This window comes from Harpia harpyja, chromosome 9, assembly GCF_026419915.1.
Source record: "Harpia harpyja isolate bHarHar1 chromosome 9, bHarHar1 primary haplotype, whole genome shotgun sequence".
NCBI classification, from domain to species: Eukaryota; Metazoa; Chordata; class Aves; order Accipitriformes; family Accipitridae; genus Harpia; species Harpia harpyja.
The window spans coordinates 2,118,779-2,139,633 of NC_068948.1; the positions used below are offsets into that span (position 1 = coordinate 2,118,779).

The window sequence follows — 20,855 nt, forward strand, 5'->3', positions numbered from 1 at the left end:
GGGGTGGGGAGATGGGGGGTGCTGGGTGGGACTGGGGACCTGCTGCCCCCGGGGGGTACCAGCACCCCTGGCTCCCACTGAATGGGGGTAACCAAAACGGGGTGTAAAAGCAGCTAACCTGGGTACCAGCGTTCCCCAGGAGCTCTGGTTCCCTACCATCCTATGGGGCATCCCTGATGGGGGGGGTAGCACCCTGCCCCACCGGTACCCCCGAGGGATGAGGGTCTGTATCCCCCGCTGTCCTCAGCCCCTTCAGCTCCCGCCGGGCTCCTCATCCTCCAGCGGGACCTCCTGGCTCTGCTGCTCCATCTCTGCTCTGCAAAGGACGGACACGGTGTGGATGGACGCACGTGGCAGCGGGGGCTGAGCCGGCGGGGAGGGGACACCCCCCCACCCCGTCATCCCCCCCACCTGCGGATCCTGCGCTGGGCCTCAGCACGCACGTAGGGCGGCAGCGTGGCGAGGGGACCCTGCAAGAGAGGGGCCGTGGGCACGGGGACCCCCGTTCCCGAGGAGGAGAGCCGCCCCCCCTGTCCCCCAAAAGCCTTACCAGCTCCTTGAAGGTGAGGCGGCAGCTGTAGCACAGCAGCGGGATGAAGGCAGCTCTGCTCTCAGCCCTGCGGGGACAGGGACCCTCAGCGGTGACGGCACGGTTGGCCCCGGTCCCGGCACGGCATCCCCCCCCCCCGCCCAAATTCTTACCCTGCTGCCGCCGTGTCCTGGCAGCACCCGTTCCCCTCCGGCTCCTCCGTGATCAGCGTGGGCTCCAGGGCCAACTCCTCCTCTGCAAGAGCCAGAGGGCAGGGGTATGACTAGGGGGGGTGCATGCCTGCCCCCCCCAATCCCCTATTACCCCCCCCACTCACCCCCGGCGATGTCCAGGGCGCACAGGCAGAGCAGGCAGCGCTGGGACTCGCTGCTCGCCTTGGCCGGAGCCGGGCTCAGCTTCTCACCCGTCCTGCAGCCAACATGGGGGGGGTAAATGTGTGCACCCCGCTCACCCTCAAACCAAACCACCCCCCTCACCCCGGGGCGTCCCCGTGCAGGGGACACCATACCGGTAGACGGTGCTGATGGTGGAGGGGAAATCCTCCTGCAGCCCCAGGAGGAAGCGTTCCATCAGGCGGTGGATGCTGGGCTTCTCCCGGCGCTGGGGGAGCAAGCGGAGAGGGCAGGGGCAGGATGGGGGGGGTCCCGTTCCCGCCATGGGGACGCAGAGCTCGGGATCCCCCCCCCCAGGGGACGGGGGATGTCCTTACCTTGGTGGGGAGGGGCGGCGCGATGACGGTGGGGACGTCGAAGAAGTGGTTGTAGAAGGCGATCTCCTTGGCCATGTACTCCCGCATGGGACGCACCACCATCACGTCGCCGTGGCGGTTGTCCACGAAGCCCTGCGGGTGCATGGCTGCCGAGGGACCGTCCCACCACCAAGCCGCGGATCATCCCCCCCGCCTCCCTCCACGGCATCGTGTCACCCCTCCAGGTGAGGATCGCCATCCCCAGCTTGGGGACAGGGTGCCGGCAGGCTGCTCACCGTGTCAACGGCGAGGAAGGCACCGCGACCCAGCGCCAGGTTGGTGAGGAGCTTGATGGCCAGGCGGGTGCAGCTCTCGCCTGTCATCACCTTGGTGTAGCCCCTGGTCCGGGCTGTCTGCAGGATGAGGTGGATCCTGGGGGGACAAGGCGACACCAGCTCAGAGCCACCGCGCCACGCGTGGTGCCGACGCCGGGCAGGATCGGCCCCTCACCGCAGCATCTGCAGCAGCTCCTCTCTCGCCGTCGGCGTCTCCACGGCCTCGAAGAGCCGCAGCAGCTCCTGGGTGCGGGCAGCGGCGGGCAGGCGGGGGGCAGGCGGATCCCCCACCCGGGTGCTGAGGCTGGGCAGCGAGGTGCCACCGTCCCCGTCCCCCTCCTGCCGCTGCTGCTGGATGAAGCCCTCCACAGCCTCCTTGTAGGAGGGGCCGGGCTCGCCGGAACCCCCCGGCCCCGGCCGCAAGATGGATGCGGGCAGCTCCAGCGCCTGTGGGGCAGAGATGGGTACCAGTGTGGGGCTGGGGGCAGCCAGGTGTGTCCCCCTGCCCCGGCGTGTCCCCCCTCACTTCATCCCCATACCTGCTCCAGGTGGGCCAGGTGGTAGGGGAAGCCGGTCGCCTGCAGCAGGGTCTCCATACGAGCCAGGCTCTCCTCCCGCTGTGCCGGGCTCTGCCCGCGCACCGCTCCCTCTGCAAGGCAGGTGGGCAGCACCGGGGCCGCCGCCACGGTGAGGAAGGGGCACCCACCCCATCCCCGGGGCGAGGGGGACACCCCGGGATGCCACAGCCTCCCTGGGCTTGGCGGCAGCCCCCAGCCCTGGGCACGGCGCTGGGAGCAGGCAGCGGGGCAAGGAGCAGGCAGCAAATGGGCAGCAGGGTTAATCCTTACCGTCAACATAGATGAGGCCGGGGATGAAGCGGAGTCTCTTGGCCGTCTCCCGGCTGAGCCCCTGGCAGAGGTGCAGGGTGAGGGGGGTGGGTGAGTTGTACCCCCCCCCCAGTCCCCCCATCACCCCCACTCTCACCTCTTGGACCTGCCGGAGCATGGCACTGGATGCCGGTCCGCCCGACAACGCCAGCAGCACCTGCAGGGACATGAGGGACGGTCACCGGCCCTGGTGCCACCACCCGGGTCCCCCCCACACCTCTGTGTCCCACCCCCCCCCCAGTACCTTGTCTCCCGGGAAGATGACGCGGTTCTTGCCCAGCATTGCACGGAACTTATGCACGAAGTACTCGCGGAAGCAGCCGCTGCGGAGACACGGCCCTGAGCCATGGCATCTTCTATGGCACCCAGCCCCCATGTCCCCAGGACGCAAAGTCCTTGAGCCCCCTCTCTCCAAGCCTTGATGTCCCAGAGACCCAATGTCCCCGAGACCCGATGTCCCCAAGCCACAATATTCTTGTGCCCTGCTGTCCCCAAGCCCCTTGTCTCCAAGCCCTGCTGTCCCCAAGCCTTGATATCCCTGAGACCCAATGTCCCCAAGCTCCATGTCCCCAAGCCCCAACGTCCCAGAGACCCAATGTCCCCAAGCCTTGACATCCCAGAGACCCAATGTCCCCACACCCTGATGTCCCCAAGCGTTGACGTCTCAGACACCCAATGTCCCCAATCCCCGTGTCCCCAAGCCCCAATGTCCCAGAGACTAAACGTCCCCAAGCCTTGACATCCCAGAGACCCAATGTCCCCAATCCCCAATGTCCCAGAGACTAAACGTCCCCAAGCCTTGACATCCCAGAGACCCAATGTCCCCAAACCCTGATGTCCCCAAGCCTTGACGTCCCAGAGACCCAATGACCCAGAGACCCAATGTCTCCAAGCATTGATGTCCCCAAGCCCCAATGTCCCAGAGACCCAATGTCTCCAAGCCCCGATGTCCCCAAGCCTTAATGTCCCAGAGACCAAATGTGCCCAAGCCCCAATGTCCCAGAGACCCAATGTCCCCAAACCCTGATGTCCCCAAGCCCTGATGTCCCAGAGACCCGATGTCCCAGAGACCCAATGTCTCCAAGCATTGATGTCCCCAAGCCTTGATGTCTCAGAGACCCAATGTCCCCAATCCCCGTTTCCCCAAGCCTTGATATCCCAGAGACCCAATGTCCCAGAGACCCAATGTCTCCAAGCCCCGATGTCCCCAAGCCTTAATGTCCCAGAGACCAAATGTGCCCAAGCCCCAATGTCCCCGAGCCCCAATGTCCCCAAGCCTTGACGTCCCAGAGACCCAATATTCCCAAGTCCCGTGTCCCCAAGCCCCAACGTCCCCGAGCCCCAATGTCCCCGAGCCCCAATGTCCCCGAGCTCCGTGTCCCCGAGCCCCAATGTCCCCGAGCTCCGTGTCCCCAAGCCCCAATGTCCCCAAGCCCCGATGTCCAAGAGACCCAATGTCCCCAAGCCCCGATGTCCCCAAACCTTAATGTCCCAGAGACCCGATGTCCCCAAGCCCCGGTGTCCCCGCACACCGCCGCCCCCGTCCCGTCCCGCCCGGTCCGTGTCCCTCACCGGCAGAAGGCGTCCCCGACGCGGATGACGAGGGCGGCAGAGCCCTGCCCGCACTTCACGCAGGACCGCGGGTGGCTGCGGGGACACGGGGGGGGGGGGGGGGAGAACACCGGGGGTAGCACCGGAGGGAGCAGCACGGGGCGGCTACCGGAGGGATAACGGGGGAGGCGGGGGGGTACGGCGACCGGCGACAGCACCGGGAGCGGCGCCGGGGCCCCCAGCCCGAGCTCCCCGGACCGACCTTCCCACCTGTTTCCCGGGGCTCGTCGTCGGCGCCGTGCCGGTGCCGCGTCCTCCCCGCACCCTCCATCATCCCCCGCCGCCTCGCACATGGCGGCCCCCGCTCCCTTCCACCCCGGCGCCGCTCCCCGGCGCACGGCGATGACGCGCCGGTGCGCGCTGACGTCAGGGCACATGGCGGCCCCCGCTCCCTTCCACCCCAGCGCCGCTCCCCGGCGCACGGCGATGACGCGCCGGTGCGCGCTGACGTCAGGGCACCGCCCCTCCTTCCTCTCCCCCGCCGCCGCCGCCGCCGCCATGTTGCGGAACCTGCTGGTGGCGGCGGCGCAGCGGCCTCAGGCCCCGGGTGGGTCCCCCCGGCCGCCCCCCCACACGCACACCTCGTCTTCTTCCTCCTCCTCTTCCTCCTCCTCCTCCTGTCCCGCCGCCGAGGCGCTGGAAGCGCAGTTCAGCTGCCCCATCTGCCTGGAGGTTTTTCACCGAGCCGTCGGTATCGCGGGCTGCGGACACACGTGAGCCGGGGTGGGGGGTGGGGGGACCCGGGGGCGGTGGAGGGGACCCCCCCTCCATCCCCGGTCTGTCCCAGTTCCCCCTCCGGGGTCGGAGCTATCGCTTTCGCTGGGCGCTTCTGCTTGCACCGGGACCCCCTCCGGGCCTTCTACCGTGTGACCCCAGCCGGTACCGGGACCCCCAGCCCACCCCTCAACTGACACCTGGGTCCCGCTGCTCGGCCCCGGGACCCCCCCTCCCACCCCTAGCTGCTCCACCACCACCGGGCTCCTTGCCCCCCCAGCCCCAATCCCCTTCCCCTCCTGGGGAGCTGGGTCCTGCCCTGTCCCGGTACCCCCCCACCTTCTGCCCCCCAGCCCGGACCCTCTGTGGGGTGCACCCAGGGGTCCTTCCCCCCTCCCCACGACCCCAGCCCCCTTCTCCCTCAGCACCCAGACTTGGTTTCTGCCCCCAGGAACTCCCCCAGTGCTGGCTGGGGGTCTTACCTGGGTGGGAATCCTGCCCCAGCCCCCCCCCCCCAGTTTGGGCCACCCACGGGTTCTGTGCCCTGGCCCCCTGGGAAGAGGCCACCCGTGGGTGCTGCTACGGGGAGCTGGGGTCTACTCATCACCCCAGCGTTTCGGTGACATCTCCTTGTCCCCCCTTTCACAGCCTGTTTTTGGGACACCTTGGTCTCTCGTGGAGGCCGTGGCTTTGCTTGGTCCCCCTCCACTCCCCCCCAGCTCTTTCGGGGCTGGGGGCACTTCATGCCGGAGCAAGGAGCACCGTGACTTTGCCCCCCCGCCCCCGTGCAGCGGCAGAGGCTTAGCAACGTGTCGTTCCCCCCCCCCCCCCCCCGCCGTTCTGGGTGACGTGAGCTGGGTGGGCAGGCGGAGGGGACAGGGACCCCTGTGACAATTGACTTTGTGGGTACGGAGCCGCTTTGCCTCCTGCCCGGGGCTGCCTCCCTCACGCTTCTTCTCCGCTGCTTTGATTTCTCATCCGCGTTCCTGCAGGCGTAAGGGACCTTGAAAGGAGGTGAGCCGTGGCTCTGACACGCTCGCTCGCTTTATTCCTGTCCGGCCTGGATGCTCGGCACCGGTTTTTATTTTGGCTCCCTTCAAATCCGCTCCCGGATGCGGGTCTCGGAGCAGCGGCGTTGTCTGCGCCCCGGCTTTACGTCCAGTGAGCTCCTTCAGGGCTTGGGCTGTGCCTGGCCTCCCCGTGCCCTCTCCCAAGCTCCTGGTTCTGTCCCGTTCCTCCCAGTGTGGATGCCAATCCCTGGGTTTTGGGGCTGCCCTGCAGCCTGGGGAGTGCAGGAGTCCCCGAGAACGAGTGTGCCCTGGGGCTGGGGTCTTGCTTACCCCTCTGCCCTCCTCCTCCTCCTGGGCCGGGACGCTGCTGGGCCACTCGACGCTGCTCTCTGTGCCCCCAGGTTTTGCGGGGAGTGCCTGCAACCCTGCCTGCAAGTGCCATCCCCGCTCTGCCCGCTCTGCCGCATGCCCTTCGACCCCAAGAAGGTGGAAAAGGCTTCCAGCGTGGAGAAACAGCTTTCGTCCTACAAGGCTCCCTGCAGAGGCTGCAGCAAGAAGGTAAAGCTGGCGGGGGAAGGCTGCCTGTCCCCGTCCCGCTGTCGATCCCGCAGCCGTGCTGCCGGAGGAGGGAGGTCGCTTGCTGTCCGCGGTTGGGTTCGCGGAGTCCCCTGTTCAGCGGGTCCCCAAACTGCGCCTGCGAGGTGTGGTGTTCCCTGCATGTCACGGCTGCTGCTGTGAGCCAGGTGCAGAGACAGAGGCACTCTCTCTTAGCTGCCTTTGTCGGCAGACTAGAGCTATTATTAGACAGTGGGGACCTTCAAAAGCAGGCTGAGGTCTTTCCTACAACACGGGAGAGGCTGAGACAAACCAGCTCTGCTGCTGCTCCTAATGAGGGTAAGGATTTAGCTCTCGCTTAAGGTGCAGTGATCCCAACGGCCGTGGGGAAGCTGAACCAGCCTGGGGCAGTCTGATCTGGGACGCTTCTGGGACCGGCTGTAAAGCTGTGATTCATGGTGCGTCTCCGCTGATGTGTTTTCTGGCTTCCGTTAACTTTGGGGATCTTCTTGTAACTCCCTGGCTGTGGCCCAGGAGCGATCCTGGACGGTGTCAAAGCCGTTTGGGGTTTCTGCCTGTCAGCAGTTCTTCTTTTGCAGAGGAAAATGGAGCTAGTGCTACAATAATGCAGCCTGGGTGGCTTGTGTGTGACCTCTGGGGACACGTGCAGCGAGCCTGCAACCCCAAATCCCAGTCCTGCAAGGAAGGGGAGGGGCTGGTGCAGCGTTTCCACGCTGGTGCGGGCCATCCTGCACAGACCAGTGTTTGCTTTGATGTTGGTGGACCAAAACTGCTCTCCCGAGCTGTAGCGGAGGCTCCAGCGCTGCATCTGGAAGGTGTCGCAGCCTGCAGGAACGTTTCTTCTCTCCTTGTTCTCCAGGTGACCCTTGCGAAAATGCGCTCTCACGTCTCATCCTGTGCGAAGGTGCAGGAGCAGATGGCCAACTGCCCCAAGTTCGTTCCAGTTGTCCCCACGTCCCAACCTATTCCCAGGTACTGCCGTGCGTCGGGTAGGGAAACTTGTCCCTCCTTGCAAACTGCACCGATGTTCCCCTCTGTCTTCATTACAAGCCCTAAAATCCAAGCATGTGTTTTACTTTCTCTTGGGTATTCACAGCAAGAAAGGTCAGCACCTTCTCCCTCCTGGCATCTGCAGCCCCTGCGCTGCCCTGTGTTTCTTATCATGGTGCCAGAGGAAGGACCGACCAAACCAGGGTGGTTCAGCCCGCGGCTGGGGTGGGAACAGGCTGGTCTGGTTTCTGCTGTGGGTCGGTATCACAAAGCTGAGCAGGGGGCAGCTGGGTTAGTTTGGAAGGAGTCAATCCAGCCCTTCCTGGGGGATCTGAGCTTGTCCTTGCTCCCTTTAGCAATATTCCCAATCGCTCAACGTTCGTGTGCCCGTACTGTGGGGCCCGGAACCTGGACCAGCAGGAGCTGGTGAAGCACTGCATGGAGAACCACCGCAACGACCCCAACAAAGTGGTGAGTGATGCCGGGGCGTGGGGACGGGCTGGTTCTGTGCGGGGTAACTCCTGGAAATCCAAATACACTGTAGCTGATACTGCAGCCGAGGCTGCTGGCATGCAGAGCTGCTGCTGTGCGTAAAGTACAACTGTATTTCCAGTTCACTTAGTTTGTTTTAAATGCCTTTGATGGGAGGTGGGGACCTGCCTCTGTTTGCTTTGCTAGAGGCTCTCTGGAATAAGCTGCCTCCATCCTCCTGTGCCTGCAACCTGGATGGTGCTGGATTTCCTCTCCCCATCCCTGCTGGGTTGACCGGGTGGGGAACTTGCAGCTCTGCTTACATGCGCGTGTAATTTATCAGTGAGCTGAAAGCAGCCTGGGTCACATGCCAGAGGCTCTGTGCACCGAGGGATCTGCTCAGGGGGTTGAGGGACCCCCTATTTAGCGCATCCTCTGCAAATCACCCTCTGTCAGAAAAGGGGGGGGACCACTACTCGCCTCTCCGAGAGACAGAGGCGGAGGGGTCTGTGCCCGCGAGTCATGGCTCCCTGTCGTCCCCGCCTGCTGCAGGTGTGCCCAGTCTGCTCAGCCATGCCCTGGGGGGACCCCAGTTACAAGAGTGCCAACTTCCTCCAGCACCTCCTCCACAGGCACAAGTTCTCCTACGACACCTTTGTGGTGAGTACAGCTCTGAGCCGAAACGGGATCATCTTCCCCATGTCCCTTGCTGAGCGGCTGGGAGATGAAACCAGCCCTTCCCTTCCCGTGCCGGGACCGGCCTGTCCCGCTGTGCAGCCCCTCACGATGGGAAGGGGACGGATCCTCCTTTGGGCTTTGCAGGAGGCATGTGGTGCACGCGTAGCCCCACTCGGGAGACCCCCATGGGTGTGGGGCTGGGCTCCCCACCTGCCCCAGGGTGTGCTCGAGCTGGTCATCGTCAGATGCACCAGGAAGAAGTCTCTGAAGGAGGAGAGGGAAATGTTATTGCTCTCCGTGAAGATGGGTTGTTTCCTCTGCGTGCTCCATTAAACTCTTCCCCTGAGGAACTGTAGCACAAAAGCCCTTTTCTTTGAGGCTTCGAAAGTAGTGGGAGGGGAGCAGCCCAGCCTCAGGCCTTGGGGGGGGTCCATGGCCCCACTCTAAGAGGGTTGCTGACCCCTCTTGTGTGGGGGTTAGGGTGTGATCGCCCAGCCTTGGGACCGAGGGGAGGTTTTGTTAGCATCCTGCTTTTATTGCAGGGCCGTTAGATGTCAGGGAAAGGAACCTCCAAATATTTACAGAGAAATATCCCCACTTAGGGAGCGATCGCTGTGTTGCATAAACCCGAACCGGAGCGCTGGAGAAGCCCGTGGCCTTGCTAGAAAGCTTTGTGCTTTGGCCACAGCTTCTTGCGTGGGCATGTTTCCTCCCTGCCTGCTGCCGGGTCTAAGAGCCAGGCTGATGTTGGCAGATTCCAGGCAGGAGAGGGACCGTGGGCACAAAGGACATCCCAAAGAGCACGACGTTCCTGGGACCTGTGTGCCAGAGGAGATGGAGGCTCGCAACCTCAGTAGCACGATAAGGAGCAGGAAGGGCTCCTTGCCCGGGCTACCCCCACTGCTTGATGGACACTGTGCGGCCTGGCCGTGCTAACTCTTCTGACCGCCCCTCTTTTTTTTTTTTTTTTTTTAGGACTATAACATCGATGAGGAGGCAGCATTGCAGGCTGCCCTGGCACTGTCGCTCTCTGAGAACTGAGGGTGACTGTGGAGCATCGGTTCAGACCCCCCTCATCACCCCGACTCCTTTTGCACACTTGGCCTTCCTGCCAGGGAGGCACAGAGCTCGTCAACCCCCGGCACACCCGGAGACTCGCTGCCACCTCTCTTCCCTCTCCTCCCTGGGCAAATCCCACCTTGTTTAAGAAGGTGGAGTCTCTTTAGCATCGCACTGAACCGGCGAGTGAGCAGAGACGTCCGCTGTTGGGATGAGAGAGGAGTCGGCGCCGAAGGGCTGGGATCATTCCTCGGTTAGGCATTTCATATCCGTATACGGAGTATATACCTGTATCCAGATCTATTTATTATTAGATGCTTTTTGGCACCATTTGTCTTCATGCTCTCTGTTGCAATTGAATAGGTACGTAAAACTATGATGCATTTTATGCAGAAATGCCCTACTTTGAAACTGCCATTATCCACATCCTTTTTGAAAAGGAAGAAAACGGCACGGAGCATCTTTTTTTAAACTCTGCAAGGCTATTACCAGAGACGTCGGTCTGTCCCGTCCCCCATGCTGCAGGCAGGAGCTGCCTCCTTTGCCTGCTACTGCCCAGGCCAGGCTGAATCCCAGGGCGAGACGGTTGCCCTCGTGTGCCCTGTGATGGCAGCGGGTTCGGAGGAGTCCATGGGGACGGTGTCCGGCGTTCAGTGAAACTCTCACCTTCCTCGTTTTGTACCAGCTCTTGTGATACTGAGTTCTTGCATTTTTCTACATTAATCGGCGTGATGCCTTTTCCACGTTTTATAGAGTGGGAACAGAAGCTGTTACTCTTCACACTGCAATATCCGTCACCGGGGACAAGAGTATTTTTATGGAACATTATTAAGAAAGTATATTTTTAAAAAAAAAAAAACCCAAACAAATGAACATGCTGTGGATTTGAAATCAGGCAGGAAGCAGGAGCCGGACCCTGGGCCGGCGGGTGGGACTCCGCGGGGGCCGTGGGAAGATCGCGGGTGTCCTCTTCGGTTGTTTTGGGGCCGTTCCCTTCCCTTGTCGTCGTGTTTCTCCGCAGGCGGGTGGTGATGCAGGAGAGGCCGGGTCAGAGCAGCACCTCGTCAGCTGGAGGAACGGCTGCCAAGCAGCTCGCTGGGCTGCCCTTTTGAGGAGCAGCGGCACCACTTCCATTCTCCAAGAGCCGCTTGGCCAGCCGTGCTCTCTGAGCTGCTAACCCTCTCCAGGACGCGTGGTCAGGCTCGGGATGGCTTAACCCTTGCAGGCAGAGCTTCTGTGGCAGTGCTGGATGTGGCCGCGGGCAGGGCGTAATCTGGAGCGATGGTTTTGTCTCTGCGAGCGGGCAGCGAGGGAGCAGGCAGGTTAGTTGTGGCACGCTGGCACTCGGTGCAGAGCAGCCGGGTTGTGTCTGGGCGATGGGTGTGTGGGAGGGACGTCTGCCCATGCAAGACCCCAACGCTGAGCATCTTGTCCCCCTGAAATAGGGGATTGCGTTTCCCTCTCCCAGGTCTCTCCCTGGGTATAGGGCACACCTGGGCAGATGTTGATCTGAGAGATGCTCCATAGCATCCCGGTGACCTGTCCCCCCTGGTCCCCTTCCTCTGCTCTGCTGGGCTGGGAGAGGGTGGCAGGGAGATCTCCTCTGCCAGGCCTTGGATGGGCTGCTGCCAGCCTGAGCGTGGCCCCCCTGTGCAGAGCTGCCTGCAGGGACCCCGACACCCTTTGGGGTCACACCAGCGACGGGATCAGCCCAAGGCTCTCGGTGGAGGAACCGCGGGGAGGCGGTGATGTGTGATACCCGCAGACCTGCTAGTTCAGCACTAATCCCACAGCACCAGCCGTGCCGCGTTCCCGCAGGGGTTTGCAGAGAAAGAGGTGTGGGAGAGCAATCCCTCTGCGTGTCCCTGCTTGGAGAAGTGCCCTTTCGTGGTTTATCCAAGGCCTGGCTCCAGCTCCAGCTCTGCTCTAGCAATACTGTCTTGTTTTTTACTTTTGATTTAAATAGTACTGGGTGTTTTGGGGGCCTGTGAGCTCCCCCGTGCCACCTGCAGCCCTACCAGGAGCATGCAGAGACCATCCGCTCCCCTGGCAGAGGGCAGGGAAAGGGCTGGAGCTGCTCCGCTCCCCTCCCTCAAGCCCGCTAGCGAGGAGGGATGGGGTCTTCTCTTACCAGCATGGCATTGCTGGCACCTGCCCAGCCTGGGGGCTGTCCCTGGTGGGACGGAGAGCACTGGCGTCTCCCAAAAGGGACCCAGGAGGGTTTCCCTGTCCCATCCTCAGCTGGGACCCTCGGGTCCCAGAGCAGCCTCCATCAGAGCTCTCAGTTGCAGGGAGCTCCCTGCCTCTGGGGCAGCACTATTAACCTCTCTGTCTCCTTCGTCCTCCTCCTCCTCCTTTTTGCCCTGCAACACCAGAGCAGGGGCAGCAACGGCTGCTTTTGTAAAGCACTTTAAGGGCCCAGGCTGCGAGGGTGCAGGCAGGCGCTGCACTGCACAGGCAGCTCCTGCCTCTCCCCACTTTGTGCAGGGTCAGGTCTGGCTCTGCCTGCCGCCGGCCGGGCTGTGCCGGGGCTCCCGCCGTGCCACCGGCCGTGCTCGTTAGTGTGTTACCTGCGACTTTTTGCATAACTAGAACTTTTAACGAGACGTACTGTTTTTTGAAAAAGAATAAAATCAATGACGTATTTGTAGCAAACCATTTTTCTCAATAAAGGCAGTTTCATCCACAGGTGGCCTCCCTGTGCGGTCTCTGCCGTGGCTCTGGGGTGCGGGATGTGGCTGGGGGTGGGTGCCCCCCACCCTGGCTTATCTGGGCTGCTCCTTCCCCAAACGCAGAGCTTGTCTTTACAGCTTTGTCCCCGATTCGTCAACTCCTCCCGTTAATGGCAGCGGTGCGGCCGCAGAAGGTTTGGCAACGCCATTTCATCACCCCTGCCCTAGGTTCCCCCCACCACGCTCCCCCAGCCCTTATCTCCCTCTGACCAAGCACTTCACAACCCGCTGTCCCAGTGCCCAGTGTTGCCAAACCTGCCGGGGGCTGGCGTTGCTCCTGGGGGCATCGGGGATCCCCCCCGCACCCCTCCTGGCACCCCCCAGCTGTGCGCATTGCTGCTGACAGCCTTGCCCCCTCCCTGGCAAGCCGGGTCTTGGTGCTCGGAGGGACAACACGGGGGAGGACACTTGGCACCGTGCGCTGTCCCCAAAGCCTCGCTGGCCTTCTGCGGATGTCCCTGGGAGGTGTCCTGGCTCCGAGCCCCCACGGGGCTGTCGGGGTTCCCCAGGGACACGGGCTGCCTCCGCGCAGCCGATCCCTCCAGCCTGGGCACGGGCTGAACCGGCGTCCCCCTCCCTGGGGGACCAATCCTGGGACCAGCCACTGGTGTCCCCTTGGAGGGGTATGGGTGTTCACCCTTGTCCTGGCGCTGGCCAGAGCATGGCTCCTGTCCCCCGGGGGCAGTGAAAAGTCTTGGGGCTACAACGGCCAGGGCTGATGGCGTTGAGGAACTGCCTTATCTGCTCCCCGGTCCTCCCCAAAGAAGCCCCTGCGAGCCTTTCTGGGGCCAGGAGGGCACCACGGCGGAGGGGACGGGCATGTGGGGCTACCCGTCCCTGCGGGGAAAAGGGGTGTCGGGGGTCCCCGTGAGCCCGGGTGCCTGCTCCGTCCTACCCCAGCCGGGTGTCGGGAGCTGGGGGGGTGTTATGCCGGGCGTGAGCCAGCCTGGGCAGGGGGATGCTGTGGGCAGTGGGAGCCCGTCTGCGGGGCGCGTGGGGTGACAGTGGCGGGGGACAGGGCTTGTCCCCGATGCCGTCCCTTGTGCTGCTGGCAGCCAAGGCCAGCCCTCGGGCAGCGGTTGGCCCGGGGGCTCCCCGGGGGCTGCCCATGCTAATGAGCCCCGGGGCCTTATCTGCCGTCACCCGTCGGGACACGACACACGGGGACACGGCGTGGGGACACGACACGGGGACGCAACCCTGCCTTGTCACCCTGCCTGTCCGGCCATGCCCCGCTCCTTCCTGGTGAAGAAGCCTTCCAGCACCCGCATCCCCAACTACGGCCAGCTCGACACCGGCGCTCGCGGTAAGGCTGCACGGTTCCACCTGCACCGGGGGGTCCCGGGACCCCCCCGGGACCCCCCGGGACCCTCAGTTCCTGCTGCCACCCCGGCGGTGGGCAGGGACTCCCCGGTCTGAGCTTGGGGTGATGCCCTGTGCCGAGATGCCGGGGGACTCCCTGGCTCCGTGCCCCCACGCTGTCAGCCCCATCCCGGGTGGCTCGGCCAGCTGGGCAGAGATGCTGGTGATGGGGGGGGGGGGGGGGGGGAGAATTGGGGTCACCTGGGGGCTTCCCAAGGCTAGGCATGCAGGACCCTCCCCTCCAACATACCCCCATCCTCCCCACCCATATGGGGGTCCCTGTGCTGCTGGGAGGCGGGGGGGGACAGGAGCAAGTCAGTGGGTGCTTGCCAGCATGGTGCCTGCCCCCCCCCCGGCCATGCTGCCCGAGGGGATGCCCAGATTTTGGGGTGCATCCAGCCCCAGGCGAGCTGGCACCCAGGCACAAGCTGGGCTCCAGCAGGCACCGGGGGTGTCTGTGACTCCCCTTTTGGGGTGAAAGGACTGGTTTTGCTCTGTTTTGCGGTGGGTGCCTTGGTTCTGCCGTGCCCAGGGGTGGGAGCGGAGGGGTGACCTGGTGCAGATGAACCCCTGCCGAGTGCGTGACCCCCAAGGGGGGCTCCGGGGACCGGCTGGGCAGCCCGGCTGCCATCCCTCATCCCTTAACCCCCTCCCCATTCCCACAGAGCTCGACGGCTTGTGTGACTGCGGGGGGCTGCTCCCCCCCGGCCACCGCCAGCCCCCCGTGCCCCCCGCTCCTCCTTGCCTGCAGGACCGCGGCCGCCTTCTCTCCCGCTTCCCCCTCCTGCTGCCCCCCGACACCAAGGCTTCCCCCATCCCGATGGGCACCCACAGCCCGGGCAACCCCCTGAAGGACATCCAGACCCTCAACCTGCCCCTGCGGCGGGGGCCGCACCGGCGGAGCTTCAGCTGCCGGCACTGCGCCCGGGCGTACGCCAGCTTGGGCGCCCTGAAGATGCACATCCGTACCCACACCCTGCCCTGCCGATGCCGCCTCTGCGGCAAAGCCTTCTCCCGGCCCTGGCTGCTCCAGGGTCACATCCGCACCCACACGGGTAAGGATGGGACCCCCGCACCGGTTGCTGCTGGTCCTGCCGGCACCTCTGCTTTTTGGGGCCGATGGGTGCAAAATCGCCGTCCGTCCGGGTTTGGCATGGCTTGCTCTCTAGGAGGGACCTGCCTGGGGTGGGTACGGCCGGCGATCCCGGTGCTGGGGGGGGGCTGGTGTGCTGGCATGGACCGTGAGTCCCGTGGGAGACCCCCTGGCAGGTCCCACTCTAACGTTGCCCACCGGGAAGGCACCGATGGGTTTGGGGGATTCCTGGGAAGCACTTGGGGGAGGCACAGGGAAAGGTGATGAGAGCGATGCAGGAGGGGATGGGGATGGGGGGGGGGGGGTCGGGGTGACCTTGGGTACGGGGGGGCCCTGACACGTGTCCCCGCAGGGGAGAAGCCCTACGCCTGCCCCCACTGCAGCCGGGCTTTCGCCGACCGCTCCAACCTCCGCGCCCACCTCCAGACCCACTCGGACGTCAAGAAGTACCGGTGCCGTGCCTGCGCCAGGACCTTCTCCCGCATGTCGCTGCTGGCCCGGCACGAGGAGGGGGGGTGTTGCGGTACGTCCTGAGCCCCCCCAACCGCGCACAGCCGCCCCGGAGAGGGCAGCGAGCCCCGTGCCGTGCCATGCTGCGCCGTGCCATGTTGCGGCGTGCTGTGCCGTGCCGCACCGCATCGTGCTGTGCCGTGCCGCGCCGTGCCACGCGATGCCACGCCGCACCATGCCATGCCGTGCCGGTGCAACACCCCAAGAAGGGACACGGGAGCATCGGACGGGACTACCTGGACTTTGGCAGCGGGTCACCGAAGCCCCGCGGCTGCTCCCCGGTGGTTCTGGGGGACACGGTGCCTGGCCCGTTCCCGCACCTCTTTTGGGCACCGGGGAGGATTCTCACCCCTTACATCGCAAGAGCCATTAAAAGCGGAGCCGAGCACCGCAGGTGTGAGCGAAGAAAGTGTCCTTTAGTGCTGCCGGGGATGTCCCTGCTTGGCCGGCATTGTGTCCCACCAGCCCCGGCGCAGGATGCGGCCGGAGTCCGGCTGCCAGCCCCTCTGGGTGATGTGTAGAGCATCCTCCGTCCTCTCCTGCATCCCTGCAGCTCCCTGCCTGGGGACAGCACGGCTGAGGGATGGAGCAGGGGTCCTGGCCGGCCTCGTGCCCCAAAAAAGAGACCCGGTGGCCTTTTGGGACTCAGGGCTGCGTGGCCCCAGTGCCGTACTGGGATCTAGCCTGGCCAGGACTGGGACGGCAGAGACGATGGGGACAAGGACACCCCGCCAGCGACCCTGACGTCCCCGCGGCGCGGTGAGACTCAGGGTGATGGTGGCGGGACCGTCCTCGCCGTGGGGATCCCGTCGCCCTCCCCACGGCCCCGTGGCGGTGGGGACGGCCCCGTCCCCGCTGGTGTCACCCCAGGCGCTGGGTGCATGGCTGGGGGGGGGGGACGACGGACGATTTGGGTGGGTGCCGGAGGAAGCCGCCGCGTGCACCCCGTGCTATTTGCAGCTCTGCCCGGCTAAATCGGGCCCCGCACCTGTGCCGGCGGCGGGGGGAAAGAATCCCACACCCCAAAATAGCCGCGTGCCGGGCCCTCCCCTCCCGCCCATGGAAAATGCTTATAAATACCCCGGGGGGGGCACAGCCAGGGACCCCCCACCCCGCCACCGAGGGGGTCCCCAAAGGTCCCCGCTCTGGCGAGGGGCGGCGGTGGTGGCGGGGGGGGGGATGCTGCTGCTCCCCTCATCCCCTTGGGTATTTATTCAGGGTGGGATGGGACCCGCACCCCCCCACCGGCGGTGACCCCGTGGGAGCGGGGCTGTGCCCACCAGCACCGCGGTGTCACCCACGTGCCCGGCGTGTCCCCCCCCCGCCACCCGGATTTGTGGGATATTTTCCACTGCAAGTGAGCGACCAGGGGATAAAAATACCCCCGGGGGGGGGACACGCACATATGGCGGGGCCCGGCTGGGGTTGCCTGTGGGGGTGGGATGGGGCCACTCGGGGGGGGGGTGGCTTCCAGCCTCTGGTGTGCTGGGGGCACTGGGAGCACTGGGAGGGGGGAGCTGGGAGCACTGGGAGGGGGAGCTGGGAGCACTGGAGGGTCTGGGGCTGCTGGGGTCACTGTGAGCACCGCAAGGCGACTGGGAGCACCGAAGGGATGCCAAGGGCACTGGGAGCACTGGAGGGGCACTGGGATATCAGGGTACTGGGCATGCTGGGAGCAGTGGGGGCTGCGAAAGCACTGGGAGCACTGGAGGCGCTGGGATACTGGGGGCCCTGAAGGCTCTGGGAGCACTGGGGGAGTCCCGGGGATATTGGGAGCACTGGGGGGGGGGGTACAGGGGGTTTGGGACCACTGGGGCAGTGCTGGGGTAACTGGGAGAAGTGTTGCACTGGGTGTACTGAGGGCACGGGGAGCACCGGGGTAACACCGGAGCACTGGGGTGTTGGGGGCAGAGGGGTGTTGGTTGGGGAGCACTGGGAGCACTGGAGGGGCACTGGGAGCACTGGTGGGGCACTGGCAGCACCGGCTCGGCCCCGCCCCCGCCGGTCCCCAACGGCGCATGCGCAAGCTCCTTCCCGACTCCAAGATGGCGCCCTCCGCATGCCCGTACCGGCGCCGGCAAGGGGGCGGGGAGGGGCGGGGCCGCTCTGTGGTCCGATCGCTGCCATTGGGCGTCGGGAGCCGGGCGCTACGGCGCCGACCAATGGCAGGGCGGGAACCCGCCACGGGCGACGGTCACCTGGGTGGTGCGGGGGCGGGGCTTGAGGCCGTCCGCCCCTTTGCCGGGAGCGGCGGCGGCGGCGAGATGGCGGAGGAGCGGGGCCTCGCCATGGTCACCTGCACGGCCCCCGTCAACATCGCCGTCATCAAGTACTGTGAGTGCGGGCGGCTGGAGGCTGTCCCTGCGGCCGGGACCCCCCCTCGGTCTGGGGGGGGGGGAACCAGGCGGGACGGAGACACCCGACAGCCCCCCCCCGGGTGCGGGGCAGGCCGGGCCGGGCCGGTGGCGGGGCCGGGTCCGGGTTTGGCACCTGCCCGGGGGTGGGAGTGAGCAAAGGTGCCGTGCCATGCCATGCCGTGCCGTGCCACGGTGCAGTGTGCCAAGCCAACCCATGACAAGCCGAGCTGTGCCAGCTCTGTGCCGTGCCGAGCTGTGCCGAGCCAACCTGTGACACGCTGATGCTGAGCCGTGTCGTGCCACGCAATGCTGCGCCGTGCCAAGCCGCGCCATCTCTTGCAGGGGGCAAGCGGGACAACGACCTGATCCTGCCCATCAACTCCTCCCTGAGCGTGACGCTGCACCAGGACCAGGTTGGTGTGGGGGTCCAGGTCAGGGTCAAGCCCCTTTGCCCCCCCACCCTGTGCATGGGGGGGCTGCTGAGACCCCCACGCGCTGCGCTCACACCCCCCCCATCTCCCCGGCAGCTGAAGACCACCACCACGGCCGCCGCCAGCCGGGATTTCGCAGAGGACCGGCTGTGGCTGAACGGGGAGGAGGCCGACGTGGGGCACCCCCGGCTGCAGGCCTGCCTGCGGGAGGGTGAGTGTCCCCCCACCCCGGGCACCCCGGGGAGCCGGGCAGGGTGTCCCCCATACCGACCACCCTCCCCCCTCGCCTGGCTCTTGTCCCCTCGTAGTGCGGCGCCTGGCCCGTAAGCGCCGGGGCGGCAGCGACGAGGACGCAGCCCCGCTCAGCCTCTCCTACAAAATCCACATCGCCACCGAGAACAACTTCCCCACCGCCGCCGGCTTGGCATCCTCCGCCGCCGGCTACGCCTGCCTGGGTGGGTGAGCGGGGACTTGGGGGTACCGGGAGCGGGGTGGCAGGGGTGTTTTCTCCCCGCTGACCCCATCCCCTCCCCGCAGTGTCGGCGCTGGCGCGGCTGTACGGCGTGGAGGGCGAGCTGTCGGAGGTGGCGCGGCGCGGCTCGGGCAGCGCCTGCCGCAGCATGTTGGGGGGCTTCGTGCAGTGGCAGCGGGGCGAGCGGACCGGACGGCAGGGACAGCCTCGCCCACCAAGTGGCCCCCGAGACGCACTGGCCGGAGCTCAGGGTCCTCGTCCTGGTGGTGAGGGACTGGCGGAGCGTGGGGGGCACGGCTGTACCCACCGCCCCCCCTGGCTGGGTGGGATTTGCAGGGAGAGGGTGGTGGGAGCACCCCAACCCCGTGTGGGTGCAGACCCCGGGGCTCAGGGGATCCCCCTTGGTGGGTCTGGGGGCTCAGGGGGGTTCACGTCCCGCTGTCTGTGTCGTCCCCCCCCAGGTCAGTGGGGAGAAGAAGCAGGTGGGCAGCACGGCGGGGATGCAGACCAGCGTGGACACCAGCCCCTTGCTGAAGGTACGGGGCAACGGGCCTGATCCTGCCCCGGGGAAGCTGCCTGCCTCCTGCCTGCAGGCAGGGTTTGGGGTCCCGTTTCCCTCGGAGGGGGGCATTTCTCTGTGCTGGAGGGCATGGCGGGGCGGTGGGGGGGGAGGTTGCTCCTGTGGTGCCGTCTGAGTGAAGCCCAAAGGTGGGTGTCGCCGAATTGGGGTGACCGCGACCCACCTGCCGCGGCAGCACCGGGCAGAGGCGGTGGTGCCAGAACGCCTGGCCCTGATGATGCGGCACATCCGTGAGCGGGACTTCGAGGGCTTCGGGCAACTCGCCATGCGGGACAGCAACCAGTTCCACGCCACCTGCCTCGACACCTTCCCCCCCATCTTCTACCTCAACGACCTTTCGCGGCACATCATCGCCCTGGCACACCGCTTCAACGCCCACCACGGGCGCACCAAGGTACCGGCTGGCCGCGCCGGCCCCGCGGGGCTTCTGGTTTGCTGTGGTGCCGCGGTCCGTCACCATGTCCCCTCCTCATCCCGCCGCAGGTAGCCTACACCTTCGACGCCGGCCCCAACGCCGTCATCTTCACGCTGGCCGACACCGTGGCCGAGTTCGTGGAGGTGGTGAGACGCAGCTTCCCCCCCGCCGCCAACGGGGACCAGTAAGGCCAATCCCATCTCTTACTGGGGGGGAAGCAGCGGGATGGCGGGGGGGCTCGGGACTGAGCACTCCGCCGTGCCGCAGGTTCGTGCGAGGGCTGCCGGTCGGCTCGGCCTCGCTGCCGGAGGAGCTGCTCGCGGCCGTGGTGACGGAGCCGGTGCCGGGGGCTGTCCGGTACATCCTGCACACCAAGGTATGGGGCTGGGGGGGGGGGTAAACGTGGGGCAGGGGGACCCATCTGCCTGGCCTCTGCGGGGGGGTGTGGGACCCCATCCCTGTCCCCAGGGGTGCACAGGACCCCGTCCCTAGACACGTTCCCAGTGGCGAGACCAAGGGGGCGGCTTTTTGGGGTCCGTGGGGCACAGAGCTACCCTACAGCCCCGAAGTGGGGGGGGGTCCCTGCAGGCAGCGGGGCTCCGTGGTGCCAGGATCTGGCCCCCGCTGCCCCTAACCCATCTTTTGCCCCACAGCCTGGCCCCGGCCCCCAGCTTGTGGATGACCCCGGCCAGCACCTCCTGGGAGCGGACGGGCTGCCCCGCCGCCGTGCCTGAGCCCCGGTGACATCGCCGGTGACACCGCCGGTGACGGCCGTGATGCACCGGGACGGGGGGGCTCAGGGTGCTGAGTCCGGCCCGGTGCAAAGCCGTCCCCAGCCCCAGGGTGGGACGTGACTCCTGGGGCTGGTTTTTACTCTTTTGTAAGGAAATAAGAGTTTTTCTGGCTGCAGCGCTGTTTTGGGGTGTACGGGCTCTGTGGGTGCTTTGGGGGGGGGACACACACATCGCCGGCTGCGGGGTGGGGGGTTGGAGATAGGGGGGGTTCCTCCTCACGGCTGCGCCTGGCCCTGCTGGGACTGATCCTGTCCCCCCCGTGTCCCTTGCGGGGCTGATCCTGCCCCCCTGTGACCCCCTTGTCACCCCACATGGCCCCTGTCCCCCCCCCTCCATGTCCCTTGCGGGGCTGATCCTGTCCCCCCCCACTCCTCTCGTCACCCCGACATGTCCCCTGTCCCCTCGTGTCCTTTGTGGGGGTGGTCCTGTCCCCGCACGGCCCCTGTGCCCCGGTATAGCCCCGGTGCTGTGTCCCGTTGCGGGGGGGGGGGGGGGGTGTGGCTGGAGCCGGTCCCCACGGGGGCGTGGCCTGTGGAATCA

The 20,855-nt window shown here is 65.9% G+C and overlaps 4 protein-coding genes across 10 annotated transcripts; 3 read left to right on the forward strand and 1 right to left on the reverse strand.

The window, feature by feature from the left end:
* Positions 1-19: 19 nt before the first annotated feature.
* CTU2 (cytosolic thiouridylase subunit 2) lies at positions 20-4,384 on the reverse strand. Of its 2 annotated transcripts, none has more exons than XM_052795287.1 (15): positions 4,282-4,384; positions 4,033-4,107; positions 2,705-2,783; positions 2,558-2,617; positions 2,422-2,482; positions 2,113-2,222; positions 1,749-2,020; positions 1,535-1,670; positions 1,260-1,391; positions 1,059-1,150; positions 867-958; positions 703-784; positions 551-617; positions 412-470; positions 20-316 (listed from the first exon to the last, which is right to left on the reverse strand). In XM_052795287.1, exons 1-15 carry the CDS (start codon positions 4,362-4,364, stop codon positions 253-255), a joined length of 1,464 nt encoding a protein of 487 aa, XP_052651247.1. In that variant the 5' UTR covers positions 4,365-4,384; the 3' UTR covers positions 20-252. The 2 variants fall into 2 exon arrangements, with proteins under 2 accessions (XP_052651247.1, XP_052651248.1); XM_052795288.1 differs by having other exon boundaries at positions 4,274-4,328.
* Positions 4,385-4,552: 168 nt separating this feature from the next.
* On the forward strand, positions 4,553-12,257 carry RNF166 (ring finger protein 166). 6 transcript variants are annotated; one of them, XM_052795298.1, is made up of 6 exons: positions 4,553-4,784; positions 6,197-6,353; positions 7,231-7,343; positions 7,718-7,832; positions 8,385-8,492; positions 9,486-12,257. In XM_052795298.1, exons 1-6 carry the CDS (start codon positions 4,570-4,572, stop codon positions 9,549-9,551), a joined length of 774 nt encoding a protein of 257 aa, XP_052651258.1. In that variant the 5' UTR covers positions 4,553-4,569; the 3' UTR covers positions 9,552-12,257. The 6 variants fall into 6 exon arrangements, 5 of the variants coding, with proteins under 5 accessions (XP_052651258.1, XP_052651261.1, XP_052651257.1 ...); XM_052795301.1 differs by having other exon boundaries at positions 4,600-4,618; XM_052795297.1 differs by having other exon boundaries at positions 4,643-4,784; positions 5,434-6,353.
* A 1,271-nt stretch (positions 12,258-13,528) lies between these two features.
* On the forward strand, positions 13,529-15,290 carry SNAI3 (snail family transcriptional repressor 3). Its single transcript, XM_052796494.1, has 3 exons — positions 13,529-13,714; positions 14,196-14,718; positions 15,109-15,290. The coding sequence occupies exons 1-3, from the start codon at positions 13,529-13,531 to the stop codon at positions 15,288-15,290; spliced, it is 891 nt and encodes a 296-aa protein (XP_052652454.1).
* A 2,204-nt stretch (positions 15,291-17,494) lies between these two features.
* On the forward strand, positions 17,495-20,430 carry MVD (mevalonate diphosphate decarboxylase). The gene is given in 11 exon segments (XM_052795292.1): positions 17,495-17,600; positions 17,966-18,036; positions 18,151-18,265; positions 18,363-18,509; positions 18,592-18,716; positions 18,718-18,792; positions 18,988-19,062; positions 19,282-19,500; positions 19,590-19,705; positions 19,789-19,897; positions 20,175-20,430. Coding segments are annotated over 11 exon segments (1,203 nt in total). The 5' UTR covers positions 17,495-17,530; the 3' UTR covers positions 20,256-20,430.
* Positions 20,431-20,855: the final 425 nt, after the last annotated feature.

Excerpts from the sequence above, each read along its gene's own strand:
- RNF166 (XM_052795297.1), top strand. The coding sequence starts at position 5,850 with ATGCTCGGCACCGGTTTTTATTTTGGCTCCCTTCAAATCCGCTCCCGG. Across the intron at positions 6,354-7,230 it reads GCAGAGGCTGCAGCAAGAAG|GTGACCCTTGCGAAAATGCG; the intron begins GTAAAGCTGGCG and ends CTTGTTCTCCAG. Across the intron at positions 8,493-9,485 it reads TCTCCTACGACACCTTTGTG|GACTATAACATCGATGAGGA; the intron begins GTGAGTACAGCT and ends TTTTTTTTTTAG.
- CTU2 (XM_052795287.1), bottom strand. The coding sequence starts at position 4,364 with ATGTGCGAGGCGGCGGGGGATGATGGAGGGTGCGGGGAGGACGCGGCA. Across the intron at positions 2,784-4,032 it reads GTCGGGGACGCCTTCTGCCG|CGGCTGCTTCCGCGAGTACT; the intron begins GTGAGGGACACG and ends GTGTCTCCGCAG. Across the intron at positions 1,392-1,534 it reads CCTTCCTCGCCGTTGACACG|GGCTTCGTGGACAACCGCCA; the intron begins GTGAGCAGCCTG and ends ATGCACCCGCAG.
- SNAI3 (XM_052796494.1), top strand. The coding sequence starts at position 13,529 with ATGCCCCGCTCCTTCCTGGTGAAGAAGCCTTCCAGCACCCGCATCCCC. Across the intron at positions 13,715-14,195 it reads CGGTGGGCAGGGACTCCCCG|GGGTGGGAGCGGAGGGGTGA; the intron begins GTCTGAGCTTGG and ends TGCCGTGCCCAG. Across the intron at positions 14,719-15,108 it reads TCACATCCGCACCCACACGG|GGGAGAAGCCCTACGCCTGC; the intron begins GTAAGGATGGGA and ends GTGTCCCCGCAG.